The sequence below is a fragment of the Lepus europaeus genome, chromosome 1 (genome assembly GCF_033115175.1).
Source record: "Lepus europaeus isolate LE1 chromosome 1, mLepTim1.pri, whole genome shotgun sequence".
Lineage (NCBI taxonomy): Eukaryota > Metazoa > Chordata > Mammalia > Lagomorpha > Leporidae > Lepus > Lepus europaeus.
In genome coordinates, this window is record NC_084827.1 from 39226937 (window position 1) to 39248769 (window position 21833).

The 21833-nt window shown below is 39.8% G+C and overlaps 1 protein-coding gene and 1 pseudogene across 1 annotated transcript in view; one reads left to right on the plus strand and one right to left on the minus strand.

The window, feature by feature from the left end:
- Positions 1–21833, plus strand: part of SEMA3C (semaphorin 3C) — a 188495-nt gene that overhangs the window by 145194 nt on the left and 21468 nt on the right. Inside the window, exon 13 of the mRNA XM_062210107.1 lies at positions 19784–19872. Within this exon, the coding sequence (XP_062066091.1) occupies positions 19784–19872 (89 nt within the window). The remainder of the gene's footprint in view (positions 1–19783; positions 19873–21833) is intronic.
- Positions 5093–5807, minus strand: LOC133773029 (small ribosomal subunit protein eS6-like; annotated as a pseudogene).

Consider the following 21833-nt stretch of genomic DNA (forward strand, 5'->3'; position numbering starts at 1 on the left):
GTCCGTTGTGGTGGTGGTTTCTGTGGGAAGCTGGCATTTTACAAAAATCTTTATTGCACGGGGGAAAGTTCAGATTCTAGGACATGGAAGGAAATATTTCATTTTAGGACATGAAAGGTAGTGAAATTGGAACTCAGAGTTTTGAACTCGGAGTTTCTGAGGTCAGTCTGTAGTATGAGGATTGTCTGTTCCACTTAGCTGCGTGATGATTTTTCTATTCCCCTGTGGGGAAGGCAGAGTAGTAGCCTCCAAATCTCCCCAGCTTACAGCACCCAGACCTGTGCGCATGTTACTTTAACTGGTGTAAGAGATTTGCAGATAGGTTTAATGTTAGGGACCTTGAGCTGGGGAGATTTTCCTGAATGGTCTGCGTGTGCCCAGTCTCCTGCATGACTCCTTAAAAGCAGATGGCCTTTCCTGGCTGCAGTTAGGTGTGACAGTGCAGGAAGTGTCAGAGTAATAGGTCTTTGCTGGCCGTGGAAGTGAAGGAAGGGGCCCACATAGCAAAGGATATGGCTGATGTCTAGAAGGTGCAAAATACAAAGAGTGTTCTCCTTCAGACATGTAGAGGGGCATACAATCCTCCAAAAACTTTAATTTTGGCACAATAACACCTGTGTTGCACTTTAGTCTTCAGAACTCTTAGATTATAAATTTGCATTGTTTTAAGACATTAAATTAGTTATAATTTAGTTATTTGTTATGATAACAGCATAAAACTAATTCATGTAGCTTGTGTTTATTTTAAAGAGTTTGTTTTTATCTATTTGAAAGATTCATCTACAGGCAGAGAGAGAGAGAAAGAGAAAGCTCTTCCACCTACTGGTTCACTCTCCAAATGGCCACAATGGCCAGGATTGGATCAGGCTGGAGCCAGGAACCAGGAGCTTCATCCAGGGCTCCTATGTGGGTGCAGGGGTCCAAGCCCTTGGCCATCCCCTGCAGCTTTCCCAGGTGCATTTAGTAGGCAGCTGGATCAGAAATGGAGCAGCCAGGACTTGAATTGGCATTGCAGGTGGTGACTTAATTGTCTGTGTCACAATGCCAGCCTCTCAACTAGCTTTTGAATTCCAGTTTAATTGATGCTTTTACAAGTATTAATTAATGCTAATATTTTAAAAATGTGGGAATAAACCTTTCTAAATGCAAAAAAGTTAATGTGTTCTGTTCCATTGTTGTTTCTTAAATTTTATGGAATTGTTCAGTAATATATAACACAGATGTCATTTATTCATTCCTTAGAATTTATTGAGCCTGCTGCATGCTAGGGTTTAGGATGTATTAGGATTAGTAACATCGCCTTTACTTTGGGAGCTCATGGCCCACTGGAGGAGACAGTTTAATCCAATTCAATAAAAATTTACTCAGCATGAGTGATACACATTTTAGATAGTTTTCTGTTGCTTCAAAGCAAATAACCACAATGTTAGTGACTTAAAGCCACACACATTTATTATCTTACAGTTTTCCCCAACAATGGCTATACAAGGTCTCACAAGATTGCAGTCAGTGTAGACCAGGAATCATTTGGCTTTGGAGTTTAGGGTTGTTGGCAACATCCAGTTCCTTGCTGTCATAAAAATGAGGCCCTTAGCCTTTTAAGGTCACTCACAGTTGCCAGACACATGAGTCTCTTCATTGGCTGTCCAAAACATGGCTGTTTGCTTCTTGGAGGCTGATAGAATCTTCCCCTTCAGTCTGTTAAGGTTGGTTGGGTTTCATATATTAGCATGATCATGGTATTGCACACCATCCCTTTTACATTTTTCTTTTGGTTAGAGATGAGTCTCTTGTTCCTCTGTATTCAGGAGGAAGATGTATACATGTATCACACACCGGAATATGTGTCAGTACCACCAATATGCATTTTAGATAGATTTCTTTCTCAGATACGTAGGCTATATTAAAATGGAGATAAGAAGACCTTTTGCATGATTTAGGCAAGAAATGATAACAGTCTAAATTAAAACGGGTTAGAAGTGAAAGATTGAGAATGAGTATCAGTTTCAAGAGTTATTTAGGAGGAGGAAAGGAGCTGATGATTACAGATTCATTTGTGGCTTGAATTTGTAGATTAAAAGCTTGTCAAATAGGCTATAAAGCATTACTGTTGGCTGATCAAGGTCACAGAAAATCAGTGAAGCAGGTTTGGAGAGTATTGAATTCTTTTCTTGAATGGCACACCTATTCTTTCATTTGATCTCTTAGTTATAGGGGTTGAACTCATCACCGAAAATACTTTATCTCATTAAAACTTCACAGAAACCTAATGAGACACAATTATTATCCCCATGTTGTTGTGTAAATGGTGATTTTGAAAGACTAAATGGCTTATTGAGTATTGTGATGCTGTTAGGAACAGTAATTAAAATGAAGCCCATGTCTGTCCCACATTGAGTTGAAGCTTTGGATAAGTCAAAGAGGGTGTTATTACAGATACACTTCAGCAGAGAGGGTGTTCTAGAGATGGAGATATGGGAATCAGTAGCAATGTAGGTGTTGACTGAATCCCTGACAATGCTGGAGGTCATTGTAGGGGACTAGGCAGATAAGGACTTCACTCTTGCAGCTCATCTACGGAGTGGGAAAATAAGAATGTTTACCAAAAAATAAGGGAAGGAGTGGTCTGGAAACTAACAGGAGAATAAAAGAAGCAATAGTGTGGTGACCTGAGAAGACATAGCAGGCAGGGAGAAGTGGTCTTTGAGATCATTGGATGTTGCCCCCTTACATCTGAGGGCCTTTGTAATATGCTGCTTTCCCCATTATCCAATTTTCTTATATATTGTTGCACTTGAGAGAAGACTAACCATTCCAGATGCAAAGGAGGAGTTGTGAACAGAAGCAAGTAGGCCAGGCTTCCCATGGGCTTAGGAGATGACCAGATGCAGAGGGAGAAGAGCCTCTTTGGGCACCTGGAGGCATGGGTGGATGCTCCAGGCCAGCTAGTGTGTGTGATGTATCTCTGGAAACTAGTGCACCATGGCCCATCTTAACGTAAAAATGGTGCTAGAAAATAGGTTAGTTAGTGATCATACTGTGTGTTAACTTCCATTCTGACAAAGGATTAATTGAAAGGATTAACCATAAGTTTGCATCTTTGGAAATTTGGTACATCCAGTACAGGATCAGTAAAAACCTTATACAGTCTAACTGCATTGCTCATGGTAAGACAATTTGACATTGAAATATAAGTAAAAGCAATTCTTGATGTAATACAACAAGAAATGCTAAAATAAGTAAAATGTAATTTTTATTAATTTATAAAATCCTAAAGCATTAATTTTAGTGATTGCTGAGGCCAAACATCAGTGTCCTTTGACTGCATCACCAGGAAGTTACTTAAATAATGTGTTTATTAGTATATTATCTCTAATAATAGGAGGGAGAGGGAGAGGACAGAGAGGCAGAGGAGGAAGAGGAGGGAGAGGGAGGGGGAGAGGTGGGAGAGAGGGAGAGAGGTCTTCCATCCACTAGATCACTCCCCAAATGGCCAGCCCTGAAACAGGCTGAAGCCAGGAGCCAGGAACTCCATCCAGCTCTCCCACATGCTTGCAGGGTCTCAAGCACTTGGACCATCTTCTCCTGTTTTCCCAGGCATATTAGCAGGGCGCTAATTTGGAAATGGAGTAGCCTGGAACTAGTGTGCATATGAGATGCTGGTGTTGGACCATAATGCCAGCCTCTGTGGATTATGTCTTGCACTGATTAACCCTCATAGAGGGAATTAGCTTCTAGAAACACAATATGTCAACATTAATTGCAAACTTAGTTTTTTATTTATCTTATTTGAAAGTCATAGTTACACAGATAGAGGAGAGTCAGAGAGAGAGAGAGAGAGGTCTTCCATCCAATGGTTCACTCCCCAATTGGCCACAACAGCTAGAGCTGCACCGATCTGAAGACAGGAGCCAGGAGCCAGGAGCCTCCTCCATGTTTCCTACATGGATGCAGGGGCCCAAGGACTCAGGCCATATTCCACTGCTTTCCCAGGCCATATCAGAGAGCTGGATTGGAAGTGGAGCAGCCTGGTCTTGAACCAGCACCCATATGGGATGCCGGCACTTCAGGCCAGGGAGTTAACCTGCTGCGCCACAGTGCTGGCCCTAATTGCAAACTTATTAAACAATTTTTAGCATATTAGATGTAACAGATATTTTCATGAGGACAGACAACTTGGATGAATAAGTACAATATTAGCTCAAGGTGCTGGCACTGTGGCGTAGCAGGTAAGGCTGCCGCTTGCAGTGCCAGCATCTTATATGGGTGTCAGTTCATATCCCAGCTGTTCCGCTTCTGACCCAGCTCCCTGCTGGTGGCCTAGGAAAAACAGTGGAGGATGACCCAAGTGCTTGGGGCCCTGCTATTCATGTGGGAGACCTGGAGAGAGCTCCTGGTTTTGTCTTGGCCCAGCCCTGGCTGTTGCTGCCATCTGGGGAGTGAACCAGTGAATGGAAGATCACTCTCTCTTCCCTTCTTTCCTTCTCTCTCTTGAACTCTTTCTTAAAAAATACATTAGCTCAAATTTTGAAAAGGGTCTATTTTGCTGTGTCTGGCTTTTTTTGCTATGCCTCAATTAAATCAAAACATAATGTAGTCACTCATTACTATATATTCTCCAGTTTAGCAAAATAGTTGTCTTTAAGATTTCTCTTTTGTCTTTGTCCTAGAAGTCTGTTTTTTCAATGATCCTACTTACTTAGAAGGATAGCCCTGAATTTTTCCACAGCAGTAATGGATCCAAGTACTTGTGTGTTTACCTATAAAATTCTAGATCAACTTATGGCACAGTGGTGTGTAATTAAGATTTCCAGAGAGTCTCCCCATAATTGCCAATTCTAATTTTGGTGGGGATTTCTCGAAAACCGTGTTAAATACAGAATAACTTGTTGGAACTACTTATTATTTCTAGATGAATCCTAAGGTCAAAATTAGGGAGCATGCTTTGGCATTCAAAGGCTCCAGGATAAAATCTTGCCCTCTATCACTTAGCAGCTCTGGCTGACCTTGAGCAAATGATACAGCATCTTTAAGCCTCAGCTGCTGCTTTTTTTTTTTAAACACAATTTTATTTATTTGTTGTTATTAAACCTTACTTTTGACTGCACTCAGATTTAGAAGTAGACATTCTCGGAGAAGACAGCCTACGTCTCTTGGCAGTCCATTCCTAGTGTTTCTCTTTGGCCTCCTTCATTCTCTTGGCTAAAAGTTAAGCGTATTCTACACCTCTTCCTTGTTCTTCTTAGTATGCTGTTTCTTCAGAGCAATATGCCAGCATTTGTGTGGAGGACATGTGGAGAAACTAGCCACTGACTCTTGGGTGCTTTGCTCCTAGGTTTCTGACTTTCTTTGTTTAAGGGCTTTCTTACAACACACTGGCATACATCATCTTCTTTAGAGAGATTGAAAATTGTGTCAATTCTGATGGCTCTTTTAGGACCCAGGCGACAAGGCACCATGGTATCCAGGAATAGCCAAGTTGAGAACACTCAAATTGGCATCGATGGTGCAGCCCCAAACTGATGTACAGTTTCTTTCTCCAGTTCTTGGTCTGTAACAGGAATGCCCCTTACTCAGCAGGGGAAGCAGACCCAGCCATGGGTCAAGACACCTTGCTTCATGAGAAAACCTCACTTGTCATTCCCACCACTGATTCGGACCACATAACCCTTCCATTCTTCACCCAGAGCATCGGCAGCAACTTCTGTGGCCATATGCTTCTCAGAAAAAGTACGAAGTTCATGTTCATTGTCCACTTCAATGAGTTTTTGGCAGCCAGTGGCTGAGAAGGAGATATTGAGCTTCATAGCCTTGGAGGCATCAGAGAAAAGAAGATGTCATTTTCTTAATTTCCCTTAAAGATTAAATGAGATTATATATGCAAAACTCTGAGTGCACTGCTTAGAATCTATTAGGAAAAGGTGGTAGCAACAATTAATAAATAAGAAAGAGAAAACCACCATAATGGCAGATTATGCATAGTTGAATCCTGTATGATGATGATATCATAGAGCGCTTTTTGTTTGGAAAGTATAAACTGCTATATAGGAAGAGTAAATAAATGATTTTTGTGACAAGTGAGGGGAGTGGTAAAGCAGGACAATTTCATATCACGGAGGGTTTGTAATCTCTGTAGAGTTTACCAGGAAGATTCCCATAGGTTGAGTAGCTTTGTCAGGGCAAATATGACATCCACATTTTATAGAGAAAGAGAAAGGATTATAGAGGCATGTTTTGATCAAGTTTATGCCATTTGCAAGTGCAAAACCAGAATGAATAAAAGGACACTGCTACAGGTTCAATAGAAGTGGAGATAGAGGGTAGATAGCGACAGACAGACAGACAGACCAGACCAACAGAGTAAGTAGTAATAGAGGAACGACCATGAACGAGGCTGTTAGTGAGCAGAGGTTTTCTACTCCTGAGAGCTAGCTGCAGAAAGAGAATCACCACTCGGCACAGTCACTCACATACACAGTGTTCAGCATATGGGGAAAACCCTCTATTTAGCAGTATTCCTTCTAACATAACTGCTGTTTGGCACACACAATGATATCTTCCCTAATCAGTTCAGTTTGTTCACTGTGTGTGCTTTTAAAGATTTACACGCTGTCACTGTAGTGAAAACAGGAACCTGATTTAGTCAATAGCTTTACTTAACTTTATCTAAAGTTATTATTCTTGTGGCTCAAATTATGTTTGCTTATTGTAAAAAAAAAGTGTAGAAAATGTTCAAAGGAAAAGGGGAGAAAAGGAATTATAGTTAATATATCTGTCTTTAAAATCAAATGCATTTACCACTCAAAAGTCTGTGAGTCAGACTAGGCCATGTGTGCACACCAGAGTGTGTTGACCTTGGACCACACCCTGTAGCAATGCCGTGTACTGTGTCTGCTGTGAAACAGAGAAATCTTCAAACCCAGTGTAATAAATAAAGACTGCAAATAGCCTGCAGTCAGTGCAGGTCACTTTTTATGACCAAATTAGTTCAAGTCAGGACAGATCTTGCCACCAAAGGAATTAAAGAAAAAAAAAAAAAAAAAAACTTTGAGTTTTAGAATCTCAGATAATCAAATGAAAAGGTGTCTATTTCACTCACCTACAATAAAATGTCATTATTTTTATAGCCTTTGCCTGTATTCCTGCTTTCATTTTTTACTTGTTGAACTCTATTTAGTAGAACACCCTTGACTGTAATATAAATTAAAAATAATGTTCTCTCATAAAATAATTAAAAAGAAATGATAATAAACAATAGTGGACTGAATTAAAAAGTGTAGCCTCCTACAAATATACAGGTATCACACTATAAATATTGATTTTATTTTTTTGCTCTACATAAGCCATCTAAAATAACTGTTTGGCTTTTTTAAGGGGAATATCTTTATTGTACTCTCACTTAAGCTTTTCAAAAGTGTCTCAATTTGTTTATTTACTTTTATATTAAATAGTATTGGTTCACTAATCTGAAAAACACGGGGAGGATGAGTTTAGATGTGATTTAGTTAGAGCTGCGGCTTCTGTCTTGGGAATTTTTGGCTCTGTCTTCCTTAGGAGGAGCAGGGGTCAGCTTTGTCCTCATGACAGCTTTTATCCTGTTTCCAAATGTCTGCAGAAGTTCCAAAACTTGAATCTGCCAACCAGTCACCCCCAACAGAAAGAAGGTCAGATCTGGTTCTTATTACTCCTCCCTAAAGAGCTGACTTTCCCTTTTGTCCTATTTCCCTCTGACTGAAAGATACCAGAGCATTTCCTCAAATGCAGAAGATCTGCAGGCAGACTATTTACCAGCCTTTAATTTTTTAGAAGTGGTTTTTTTTCACCTTAATTTAAAAAACAATCTTTAAAAAGTTATGACTTGAGAAATAGGGAAGTGAGCAGAGCAAGAAAAACAGAGGGAGAGAGAAAAAGCGTGACACAGATAGATATCCAAGAAGTCTGGTTCACTCTCCAAATGCTTGCAATAGCCCCAACTGAGCCAGGCCAAAGCCAGGAGCCAGGAACTCAATCCACGTCTTCCACAGGAGTGACAGGGGCTAATTCTTTGAACCATCACCACCACACAGCAGTGTCTGCGTTAGCAGAAAGCCAGAGCCAAGTATCAAATCCAGGCACTTCTGCATGTCTCAGTCACCAGGCTAAATACCCACCCCTTCACCTTCATTGTTACAGACTAGTTTCCCTGGCTATAAAATTATGGGCTCACTTTTTATTTTTTCTTTTTAGTGTTTAGAAAGTGTTACTCCATTAGCTTCGGGCTTCCATCATCTGATAAAAAGTCTCTCATGCTTATATTCCGTGTTTCCATGGCATGGTCTTCCTTCTCCTCTGCTGCTTTCAAAGATTCTTTTCTGTATCATCATTTGTTTCAAAATTTTACATATGATGTGTCAGGTTTGGTTGTATTTATGTTTGTCAAACTTGGTTCTTGTTTTTCATCAAATTTTGGAGGTTTGAACCATTATTTATTCCACAATCTTTTCTGTCCTAATCTCCCTCTATTTTCTTGAAGCTCCAATTAGATGTATTCTTTGGCCGTTTGATAATATGCCACAAGTCTGAAAGTCTGTTCACTTCTTCAGTCTCTTTCCTCTGGGTTGCTGCAATTGGATAAGTTCTATTTTTCCATCTTCCAATATGTTGACTCTTCTTTCAACCTCAACCTTCCATTCCGCTATTAAATTCATAGAATTAATATTTTGTTTCAGTTAGTATAATTTTAGTTCTAAAATGTCCCTTATTTACAACAGTTTTTATCTCTGCAAAGTTTTTCTTTCTGTTCACCCATTAAGACCATGTCTTCCTTTAGATTTTGAACAAATTTCCCTTTAGTTCTTGGAACATTTACATAATAGCTATAATAACATCTTTAGTTATTATTTGCTAAATCTAACATCTGGGTTATCACGACTTCTTTATTCTTCTTGATGGTTGATCATATTTTCTCTTTATTATGTAGTGAGGTTTGTTTTGAATATTGGACATTGTGAATAATAGCCTGGCTTTGAATTCTGGTACCTTGCTTTGAATAATGTTAACTCCTATTGTAGCAAGCACTTAATTATTACCTAATCATCTTGGACATGTTTGGCCTTGTTGTTTGCTTTGGAAGAATGCATATGTTCCAGGGTAGTCACTAATTTTATGGGACTTTTAAGCTTCAAACTCTTTCCTTTCCATGCCTTATCAGATCTTGGTTATTGGTTCTGTTATAGCAAGCCTACAGGAGGTCTTACTCTAGAATGTGGCATGTATTCATAAAGGCTCAGCCCTTCCACTGTCAACTGGATGCCAGAAGTTTCAAGAAGGTGTTAGTGAGACTTCCAGCTCCGCCCTGCATTGCTCTTCTATCTGAATTGTTGAGTCTCAAATGTATCTGTCTCATGCTTTCCATGGCAGCTTCAACTTTTTGAGCCACGGTGATAGACTTCTCCTGCAAGCCTCCTCCTAGCCAGGAATCAGCCCAGGCTCACGAGGTTTTTCCACATGGATTTCTGAAATTCCTGTTCTGAACTGATCCCCTTGTACCAGAAAATTTGTTGTCCCAAATTTCCATGCCTCCCTTCTTATCTCCTCGGGCTCACTGTACTGTACTTGGACTATAGCTGTTTGAACCTCAGCCAGGAAATGATTACAAGGCAAAAAGTGGGGTGCTCATGAGAATTAGCTTACGACAATCCCTTTTTGAAGTTGTCTACTACCTGTTCATCACTTATAAGCAATCTCCTCATGCAGTCTTTCCAGTTTTAGAGTTGCTTACTGCAGAAAAATCCTCTAAATCAGTCATCTCATCATGGTCAACAGACATATTGGATCCAGAAAGGCTTTGAAAGGCCCTATTTTCTTATATCTGCTTCTGGTTTTATCATTCCTTTTAATGTTTTAAACTTCAGTGAGTTCTATTGTCTCATTTTATAAATCATATCATGCATTCTCTGTTTTTTGATATTTATTATTTATTGGAAAGGCAGAGTGACAGAGAGAAAGAAATCAATCTTCCATCTTCAGGTTCACTCCCCAAATGGCTGCAACATCTAGGTCTGCCTAGCTAAAGCCAGGAGCCAGGAAGCCCATCCTGGTCTCCCACGAGAGGGTAGGGGCCCAAGAACTTGGGACTTTTTTTTTTTAACTAAACTTTTATTTAATGAATATAAATTTCCAAAGTACAGCTTATGGGTTACAATGGCTTCTCCCTTCCAAAATTTCCCTCCCACCCACAACCCTCCCCTTTCCCGCTCCCTCTCCCCTTCCAATCACATCATGATTCATTTTCAATTCTCTTTATATACAGAAGATCAGTTTAGTATATATTAGGTAACGATTTCAACAGTTTGCCTCCATATAGCAACACAAAGTGAAAAAAAAATACAGTTGGAGTACTAGTTATAGCATTAAATAAGAGTGTACAGTACATTAAAGACAGAGATCTTACATAATATATTTTTTTAAAAAATTAATTAATTTTCTATGCCATTTCCAATTTAACACCAGGTTTTTCCTTTTTTCATTTCCAATTATCTTTATATACAGAAGATCGATTCAGTATATAATTACTAAAGATCTCATCAGTTTGTACCCACGCAGAAACACAAAGTGTAAAAATACTGTTTCTGTACTAGTTATAGCATCACTGCACATTAGACAACACATTAGGGACAGATCCCACATGGGATGTAAGTACACAGTGACTCCTGTTGCTGACTTAACAATTTGACACTCCTGTTCATGGCGTCAGTAATCTCCCTAGGCTCTAATCATGAGTTGCCAGGGCTATGGAAGCCTTTAGAGTTCGCTGACTTTGATCTTATTCCGATAGGGTCATAGTCAAAGTGGAAGTTCTTTCCTCCCTTCAGAGAAAGGTACCTCCTTCTTTGATGGCCCTGTTCTTTCCACTGGGATCTCACTCGCAGAGATCTTTCATTTAGGTCTTCTTCTTTATTTCTTTTCCATGGTTTCTTGGCTTTCCATGCCTACAATACTCTCATGGGCTCTTCAGCCAGATCCAAATGCCTTAAGGGCTGATTCTGAGGCCAGAGTGTTGTTTAGGACATCTGCCATTCTTTGATTCTGCTGTGTATCCCACTTCCCATGTTGGATCTTTCTCTCCCTTTTTGATTCTATCAGTTAGTATTAGCAGACACTTGTCTTGTTTGTGTGATCGCTTTGACTCTTAGACCTATCAGAGCCATCGAATGTGAACTGAAATTGATCACTTGGACTAGTGAGATGGCATTGGTACATGCCACCTTGATGGGATTGTATTGGAATCCCCTGGCACATTTTTAACTCCACCATTTGCAGCAAGTCTGATTGTGCATGTCCCAAATTGTACATCTCCTCCCTCTCTTTTTCCACTCTTAAATTTAACAGGGATCACCTTTCAGTTAAAATTTAAACACCTAAGAGTAATTGTGTGTTAATTACAGAGTTCAACCACTAGTACTTGAACAACAGCAACAAAAACAACAACAAATACTAAAAAGGATAAAGTATTACATTGTACATCTAGAGTCAGGACAAGAGCTGATCAGTTCATTGTTTCTTATAGTGTCCATTTCACTTCAACAGGTTTTCCCTTTGGTGCTCAGTTGTCGCCGATCAGGGAAAACAAATGATATTTGTCTCTTTGGGACTGGCTTAATTCACTCAGCATGATGTTTTCCAGATCCCTCCATCTTGTTGCAAATGACTGGGTTTCATTGTTTTTGACTGCTGTATAGTATTCTATGGAGTACATGTCCCATAATTTCTTTATCCAGTTTACTGTTGATGGGCATTTGGGTTGGTTCCAGGTCTTAGCTATTGTGAATTGAGCTGCAATAAACATTAATGTGCAGATGGCTTTTTTATTAGCCAAATTAATTTCCTTTGGGTAAATTCCAAGGAGTGGGATGGCTGGGTTCGGAAGTGGAGCAGCCGGGTCTCGAACCAGCGCCCATATGGGATACAGGCATTGCAAGTGGCAGCTTTACCTGCCCCGGGACATCTTCCACTGTCTCCTCAGGTGCATTAGCATGAAGCTGGATTAGAAATAGAATAATCAGGACTCAAATCTGCTCTCTAATATGGGCTGTCAGTGTTGCAAAGGCAGCTTAACCCTCTGTACCACAACACCGACCCCACACCCTCTGATTTTCAAAATATCTGAAACATTTTTATTATAATTTTGCTTGGGAACTTTCCAAGTATATTTTAGTACATTGCAAATAAGTCCTTAATTTCATATATTAGTAAAAAATATTTTGGCTAAATTTAGACCTAAAGAAAATAAAAATTTAGCTGATTTATATTTAAAAAAATAATTTTGTATCTTCCTCTTTGACAAATACAAATACCAAGACATGAATAAGCTAAAAGGAATTACACTGTTTGTCTCTCGTAATTCTTAAATGTTAACACAAAGCACTTGAAAAGCTTGTGAATCTCCCCACTGACGTGGGAGAGAGCATCTATACTCACATTTTTTGTAAACTCCCCAAATGCCTTTAAGGAGGTCATCTGAAAGCCATTTTGAGAGAAACTATTCCTGTAATTGTATGTGACTCCAGGTGCTAAGTAGCCCAGGAAATAGTATTATCTAATAAACTTGAAAGATCTTGAGCTCTATATTTCCCCCTAAACAATGCAGAAAAATATTTTAATCTTTCTGAAAAGGACCACAGCAAAGAAACCTGTTTAACTGGGTAACCGAGGGCTTTCCAGTGCATACAACCCACAACCCTCTAAAATTCCTTAGAATCTGCACACTTGGGAAGATTATTGGATCACTTGTAGATCCAAGGACCCGCCCTCCCAGGAAGACCTTGCCTTGCCACTGCTGAATCACTGGGCTCCAACTGCCCCAAGGCTGAAGCAGATGTCAGCAGCAGGGCACTTGAATTGTCTATTTCAGGCTCACTGTGTGAGAAACTGCTCAACGTGAGAAACTGTGCTAAACACCCTACTTTAGAGACATTGTATTTTTTTGGGGGGGTAGTGGGTTATGCATGAGTAGAATCAATTCACCTCTTAAAGTATGTTCAGTAGATAAAGATTTCATAGACACACGACTCAGTTTTATTCTCCCGTTTTAAAATGACTAATAAAAGAAGGTAGCAGCAGTTTGGGAACCTACCAGGAAATGAGGAATGGGTGTTGGAAGCAGCCAGTTGGTAAAATCTAATAATAGACATGAACAATGTAACAAGTCTAGTTGAGGTGGGGAAGGGGTTTATTAATTTCAGCCCATGGTCTGGTCATGCACAAAACATACATTAGGAGTACTGACACAAACAAGGTGCACAAAATGATGCCATTTATTTAAAAGCTGAGAAAATAAGCCTGTGTACACACAGCATGAGCGTGGGTGGCCCCGCAAAGAGAAATACCCATCATGAGTGGGCAGTGTGCCAGAAGATTGCCCAAAATGAAGACAGGTTGGGGAGAGGAGACAGAGTGAGAGCACCTGGCAGCCCCCCAGCTATGGTCTACAGGAGAGTGAGCCCCTCCCCTATTGTCGGCCCTTTTTTATGGCATAAGGCGTGGTGACTCCTCAAACATGAACCCACCAGAGAATTATATGGCACCTCCACAAGTTCCATGTGGAACTCAATATCTATATTTTCATAGTGTTCCCTCCTTAGATCATGGATGAAGCAAATGCATCCCAGGCAAGGGGGCATTTTTATTGACAAGTAAGAGGACATGGGTGGGTGGGGGGTGGCTTGCAGGTATCCAGCCACTTGCCTATTCCACATCATAGTCATACATACCCCATGTCTGTAATGTTTTCACTTGCCAAGCAGATTTTGCAGTTCTCTTTGGCTTTAAGTTTGTCTCTTTAGTTTAATAAACTGGTTCAGAAGATTAAAGGAAGAAGTGCCATTTAACAAATATGACCTTGTCTTTTCTGATGCTAATTTTAATGCATAAAGACTGTAACTGTAAAATCATTTTTATCCCTACTGTGAAGCCTGGGGCTGCCAGCAATGGCCTCTCTAGGCAACGTGGCGATGACAGAGAAAAAATTGGAGAGGACTGAGTTGTAGAACTTTGGGATTTGTACATTTGTCTTTACTCATTTGAGTAAGGCTGTTTCTGAGCTTGTGCAAATTGCTATTACTTCGCACACCTCAAATCTTAACTTGCTACATCATTTGCTGGGTACAGTGCAAAATGAAAATTCAGGGCTGCTTGTTAAAAAAATTACTAAGAATGTCAAGGAGGTGACAACAGAGCAGTAGTCAAATCGGCAGGCTTTCTGAGTCCGGTAACTCGTGTGACCCATGAAACTAGCCCTAAGTAGAATACATTTTCAGATCAGCAGCTAGGAGGAGGGGCCACGTTAGATCTGATTAAGGAAGCAGGGCTTCTCCGCAATCCCTAGATCCCCAGAAACCTAGAGCCAAGCAGACAGGTTGCCCCCCCCCCCCACCTCGGGTTTCCAGAAAAAGCCTCTAAGGACTGTGATTTAAATGAGCCCCAGTAGAGAGATATGCAAATTAGCATTCAAATAACCTGCTGAGTAATGAGATATATCTGATCATGATCACTGGTTTAAGACAGCTAACACTCATTAATTCTGTAAGTGCAAGCTGATTGCTTGACACAGAGGAAAGATTTAAGGATAAAATTGCTTCTCTTTCCCTTGTATTGCAAAACAAAAGTAGATAGTACCGAGTAAATAAGGCTGGAAGAAGGCATGTTCCGGGTGTTTTTATTAAAGGTTTAATGCAATAAAAGAGAACTGGCATCATTAATGTGTGTTGATAAGTCTGTATAATCTTTATGTATAGGATTGCATTTATGCAGCTCCCATCTAAGATTCACCTTGCTTATTCATACAACAGCATTTGGAGGATTCTATTATCTGTACCTTATAGATGAAGAAATTTAGGTTCAGTGAGGAAAGTTGCTCCAGTGATGTCAAGAGTTTAGGAAGTGGTAGAGCTAGAACTGAAAAGTGCCTCTACTTCATGAAGGCATAGCATGTGCTGAGTGTCACACTGAGCAATTGCATGCATTCTTCATTTGGTTCTTATTAGAACCCTTTCACCTGAAAGTGACCACTCTTCATACCCAAATAGCAACGAACCTTTTTTCCTCCCTTTTTTAATTGGGAAATCCAGAGGACAGCCTGATACATAGCTCTGTTGGTGTTCAAATGATTCCAGGAGCTTATCTCACCATCTCTCAGTTCTACTTTCATTCACATTGTTTATTTTCTGAGTCACTGCAGGTGGTAGCAAGGATGGGTCCAGCATCTCCATGTTTATGAGATTTTGCCATCCCTGGCCTCCTCCTCACCTAACTTCCAGCCAGGACTGAACCTGACATGTTTCCAGGATTTCCTCCAACAAGAATCTCAGAGGCAAAGCTCTTTCTTCCTGGGCAGGCCTCAGTCGTGTGCAGCTCTCTGGAGCTGCAGCCTTTCTTCCCTCAACCATGAAGACTGCAAATGGGACAGGGATGGTTCCTGAAAGGTGTCTCAGCCTGGTATTACCCAAACAAGGGGAAGTGATTCCAGGCTTGCATAATAGATGTCAGTTATAGAAAAAATGGTTATTATTTACATTTCACATACACAAAATTAGATTTTTTTAAAAAAAGATATCCCTGTGACTCCAGCTTAGGCCAAGGATATAAAGGCAATATCCCAATTCTCAGAACAATAAAAAGGGTTTATAGATGTGAGTACACTCAAGAAATACCATTCTCACCACCCTCAAAAGGAAGCCGTTTGATGGGTATATTATCATCTTCAAACAAAAGGGCATAGAGATGGCTTTATGTAGATGTAAGTAATTGGGAGTTTTATGGCTGCTGTAGAATGCATATCTCTCAACGATAAGCATTTTAATGGGAACACACTTACTACCCAAAAACCCATAAATCCTAGACTGTGAACTTGTGAGTCCCATGCTCCTTTATCTCTGCACTAACTCACGGAAGGCACGCAATAATTTCTTGTTGAATCACTGAGTCAAAACGAATAGAAGACAACCCAAGTCAGCTTATTCACTTAGGAGTCAATGAAGGAGCTCAATGGTTTTTTTCCAAGCATTTAGTGTAAGGAATATGTTACCCACAAAATAGAAAATCACCAAAATAAGAAAGAAAGTAACAATAAAAGTAGTGTTTTAGCTTTTCATTGCAAATGAGCCAAGAGCCAATTTTATATTATCTTTATGTTAATTCATTTTTATAGCTCTTTATTCTGTAATATTTTATAAGTAGCATGAATGAAATATATTGCATGCCTTTTCAGAAGAAACTGATAAATTCTGTACAATTTTGATCAAATAGTAAGGTATGCTAAAAAAATGAGCCACTTGTTTCATTTGCGGGTACTTAATTTTTCCACACTTTTTCATTCTTTTTTAAAAAAACATTTATTCATTTGAGGGACATAACAGCATTCATCTACTGTTGCGTTTCTCCCAAATACCTGCAACAGCCAGGATTGGGCTGGGAGCTAGATCTCGCACCTGGGTGGCAGCAATTCAATTACTTGAGCCATCAGCACTGCCTCCTACAGTGTGTATTAGCAAGCAGCAGGAGTAAGGAGCCAGAGTTAGGCATGGAACCCTGGCACTCAGATATGGAATACTGGTGTCCTAAGCAGTGTCTTAACAGTTAGACTAAATGTTCACTTCTCTTTATGCAGTTTTAACTGATAAGTAAATCTTGTATATATATCTGATGTAGAACATGATGTTTTGGTATATGTATACATTGAGGAATGACTAATCAAACTATTACTTAATTGTTTTCAGAGGTGATCGTTTTATCTTTTGGGATATTTAGGATTCAGGATTCCTTGTAGTGCAATTTTTGGAGGCTATGCTCACCCACAGCCTCTACTGAGTCTCGACTCAGGAACAGTTGTTGCTGCCATGTAGAACTGTAGAAGCCCTTGTAAGTCACAGCTGTGAACCGTGAAACTTTCTTGTGACTTCTTTAGAAATAAGAGCGATGTGATCTTTATGATAACACAATCTAAAAGATTTGACAACACCATCTTTCTCATAGCTCTTCCCTTGTTCCTTTATGCATGCTCATTCCTTTGACAAATATTCAACAGGAGCATGTATATGCACACATGCATGCATAACACATACATGAAGCTACACAACTCTCACCCCTGCTGTTAAACTCATAGCTCTCTGAGTGGGTGTTTGTTGTGTTGCATTCCCCTACAGTTTTCCATGGTTCACCAGGATGGTTCTGAATAAAATTTGAGAGGTTCCTCTAGCCGTGTTCACCCATTTTCAATTGTGCCATGCCTCTGCACAGCATTTCCAAGTGTGTCTTCACCTTCAGTCTTCACTTGCATCAATTTTCTTCCAACAAAGTAGCCCAGGGCTAATTCTAAGGAAGCTATCCAATGAAACAGACATTCAGAGCTTTTCAGTGAGACCTAGAGCTGCAAAGCTTTGAGATTGCCCATGTTTGGGGAATGATTGAAGGGAATTTAAAATCAGAGTCTACTTTGAAACCTCCAGGATCCTGTGCTCAGACTTTGAATCATCACAAATTTCAGGCATGGTTCTGGCAAACTCTCCACACTTTGTTTTTCTGTTGTAAGCCTTGTTTTTTAAATTTGGCAGGTTTTTATATTTCAGTTTATAACATTTTAAAGTTGAGTTTATTGTTTTTAGAAATTTGTATTCATTTATTTATCTGAGGGACAAAGAGACAGAGAGGGACCTCCCGTGTGCTGTTTCACCCCCTACATGCCCAGAAAGGCTGGGTCTGGACCAGACAGAAGACAGCAGTTGGCTCTCGGTTTGTATCTCCCACGTGGGTGGCAGAAACACAACCACTTGAACCATCAACTGCTGTTTTTCAGGGTGTATATAGGCAGGAAGCTGGACTTGGGAGCAAAGGCAGGACTTCAACCTAGGCACTCTGATTTGGGGATGCAGGCATCCCAAACAGCATCTTAACCACTTTGCAAAATGCCTGCCCTCCCTTTTAAATGAAGAATTATATCAAAGATGAGTGTTTGACCTGGTGGTTAAGACAGCGATTAAGATGCCCATCAGAATACCTGGATTCAATTTCCAGCTCCCCATGCTGATTCTAGTTTCCTGCTAATACAAACACTGGGGACAGCAGTGATGACCCAAGGAATTGAGTTCCTGTCACCTATGTGGGGGACATGAATTCCATGGCTCCCAGCTCCAAGCCCCTGGCCTGCTCAGGCCATGGCTAGCATTTGGCAAGGCACCCAGTGGATGGGAGCACTTGTTCATTTGCATTCTCTCTTTCTGCCATTATCTCTCTAATAAAAATAACTTTTTTTTTTTTTTGACAGACAGAGTAGACAGTGAGAGAGAGAGACAGAGAGAAAGGTCTTCCTTTACTGTTGGTTCACCCTCCAATGGCCGCTGCGGCCAGCGCGCTGCAGCCGGCGCACTGCGCTGATCCGAAGCCCGGAGCCAGGTGCTTTTTCCTGGTCCCCCATGGGGTGCAGGGCCCAAGCACTTGGGCCATCCTCCACTGCACTCCCGGGCCACAGCAGAGAGCTGGACTGGAAGAGGGGAAATCAGGACAGAATCCGGCGCCCCAACCGGGACTAGAACCCGGGGTGCCGGCACCACAGGCGGAGGAGTAGCCTATTGAGCCGCAGCGCCGGCCAAAAAATAACTTTTTAAATAAAGAATTCTATTCAGAACTGAGTTCATAAAATACAAATTGTAACTATAAAATGGGTTCTTTATGGCAGAATAGCTCTTGCCTGTGGAATACAAGACAACTTGAGATGTGAGATTTCAGATTTGTGGAATGAATCACTAAATGATTCTTAGTTAGAGAGTCCTGTGCAATTCAGTTCAGGTTAACTGTTCTGCATTTCTCAACAGCAGTAGAATGCTGCTTTCACTGTTGATGACATGCATATTTTTACATTCAGTGACAACTTACAAGAGCAATAGCTTGATATTTATGATACAGATCATCAATTCAATATATTTGGCAGTTATATAAGTTTTTACTTGATTTTACACTTACTTGGATGAATCTTTTTGAGAAATCTCAAATTAGAAAATATGCATACACTTTTAGTTGTTTTAGTTTATCTGGCCCATCTACTTTTAGAATTTTCCCTACAGTTTAGGAATATCATGAGAAATATATTTCCACATGAGAAATGCAATTGTGAAAACAACAGAATTGTTCTATGACCAGGTGTCCACACCTGAAATAAAACCACAGTTATGTTTCTCCTTTGAAAACTATTTTGAAATGCAAGTGAGACATTTTACTCTTTCTCAGCTCTTTGCTAGCTTCATAGCAAGTGTCCATTTTCCAGAACTAGTGAATTTTCATTATTATAAAAATCCCTTCACACTAGTTTTTTCTTCAGATAAGGAAATCTTGGTTCATCCATGTTACCAAAATGATAGGGATGTTATTTTACAATGTTGGTTTGGAGGACTAAGGCCAAACTCAGTTGTGGATTATGTTTCCAGAATACACAGTTGGTTCAGAACTTTAGATTTAGGACATCTGTTCATTCTTTCCTTCTCTCATAATTATGCTTGTATACAACATGTTCATATTGGTTCCCTTTGAATTACATGAAATCTCTGTAAACGTATCAGGTTTGGAATAAATTCAATGACTTACAAATGGTAATAATCTCTGTATATACAATTTTATATGTATATATAATATCTTTTTCATGACTAAGTATGCATATAAATAGGAATCCAAGTTTTAGACCACTGAAGTCTCACCTCTAAATGCATTTTCTTTAGGAAGCTGTGTTAACATCTCATTGTTTCTTTCTTTAATTTAGACCGAGGGACCGTGCAGAAGGTGGTGGTCCTTCCCACCAACAGTTCCGCCAACGGCGAGCTCATTCTGGAGGAGCTGGAAGTCTTTAAGGTTTGAAGATCTTTTCCATTAATCTCGGAACTTGCGTGATGAATGCAATTCTTTAATCTGACAGCTACTCAAGAGGAAAAATATTGGATAAAAGATCAAATAAATGAATGTTATAAATGTTTGAGGGTAGGAAACCACCAGATAAAATAAGAAATATAGAACAAATATTTCTGTGAAGTGTTTTCTTACACTTCAAATTATCTTCACATAAAAGGATTAGCTTTGTTTTATTTTCAGCTATCATCATAACATGAAGAATTTGGGCCATCATTATTTTTTAAAAATGAGCTCTTGTGGTCAAAGTCTGGAAGATTTGGGCATGAAAGGATTTTTTATCATTGCCTTCACCAGCCACTGAAACCCAGATGGCTTCACAGTATTTATTATGCAAGATAAGATTTCTTATATTTTTGTAGGCAGTAATTTCAAGCAAAACTGCTTTGTTTTCTCTTGTTTTATTGCTTTTAATCAAACGTCACTCTGCTTAAATACCACAAACATCTTTGTACTACTACTGATAGAACATGAGATTTCATTGTATTATTCTCCTCTTCCTTGAATTTGAGATTTAAAAAAATAATGGAAAAACAAAGCAGAGCCAAAAAAATTAGACACACAGGGAAGTTCAGTCCTGTCAGACGCCACGTGTGCCTGCTTTTTGTGAAGCTGTGAGCCAGCAGAGACCATTTGCGGGGTCCTGCCATGACCCGCTCCCCTGCACAGCCCATCCCTAGAGTTAAGACTTCTCTGATTCATCTGCGTTTTGAAAGGTGGGCAAGCCACAGCCAGAGGAACTATAGATGTGGAAGAAACCCTGGCATAGAAACAGTCCCGCTGCAGACTGCTGTGTGTGTGTGTCCCAGAGACAATTAGAGTCCAGTGTTAGCCTGGGACTGCTTAAAAGCAGCACTTCAGAAAGCTCTAGAGCACACCCAGCACTTTGCTTTGCTCAGTTGGGTGGACTCACAATGTATTGGCTTATTAATGTATTCCCGTGATCACCAGAAAAGTTTGACTTCATAAGCGTGGAAGTTGTGATATAAGGCTGTTTGATTTTGATCACAAATCTAAGTAAAAAGAAATATTTAAAAAATGAACTCAAATAGAAAAAATCTGAGGAACTCTGGCAGATTTCCCAACAAGTTATTAAGTTTTCAGGTTTTAATGCCAGCCATAAATTTCTTTGTGATTAGGACATGAAAATTATGCTCTTAAAAATAATGTCAACTATGCCTATTCAACTGTTCTTTCCATGTCTTATTTGGTAAAGAATTGTTTCAGTAGATTAACCAAAACTGCATTATATGTAAAATATTTTTTTTCTCTCAATTCAATTTAGTCAGGACAACTCAGCTGGCCAAAATTATGTGAATTGCCTTATTCTGGCATTTTCTTCACTACAGCAAAAGTGTCATATTGCAACACTTCATTTTTAGTATTGAAATATCTTTTTTTTTGGATTATCAGTATACGTTAATTAAGTGAGTCTGACACAAACCCAAACATACTTGTTATGGAGAGGTCTTAAAGAGCTGTACGTTATTCCGATTATGTGCCAACTACATATGGTCTGCTCTGAGTTTTACTGGCGTTATCATCATGAGGAGTAAACTCTCACTGGGGAAATAAGTCAGTCAAGATTCCTGTGGAGGACATCAGTCCAAGCAAGTCTGAAAAATGTTGGAGCTCTCTTACTGATGCGTGTGCCAGTGATGGATGTGGCCAGATCAAGACAGTAACTGTCCTGAGCGTGGTGTTTGTGTAACATTTTCTGAAGTGAGGTAAAAATAATGGAGTGTGTATGAGATGTTGTGATGGGCACAGGAGGAAATAATGCATTTAAGTCTTCAGAAGCCCTTAGCTGAGTGTCACCCTGTTACACTACAGAAAACCCAAAGTCACTTTAGAACAAGACTCTGTTGTCATTCAATGGAGAACCAGGTCTCTTTGAGTCTTCTTCT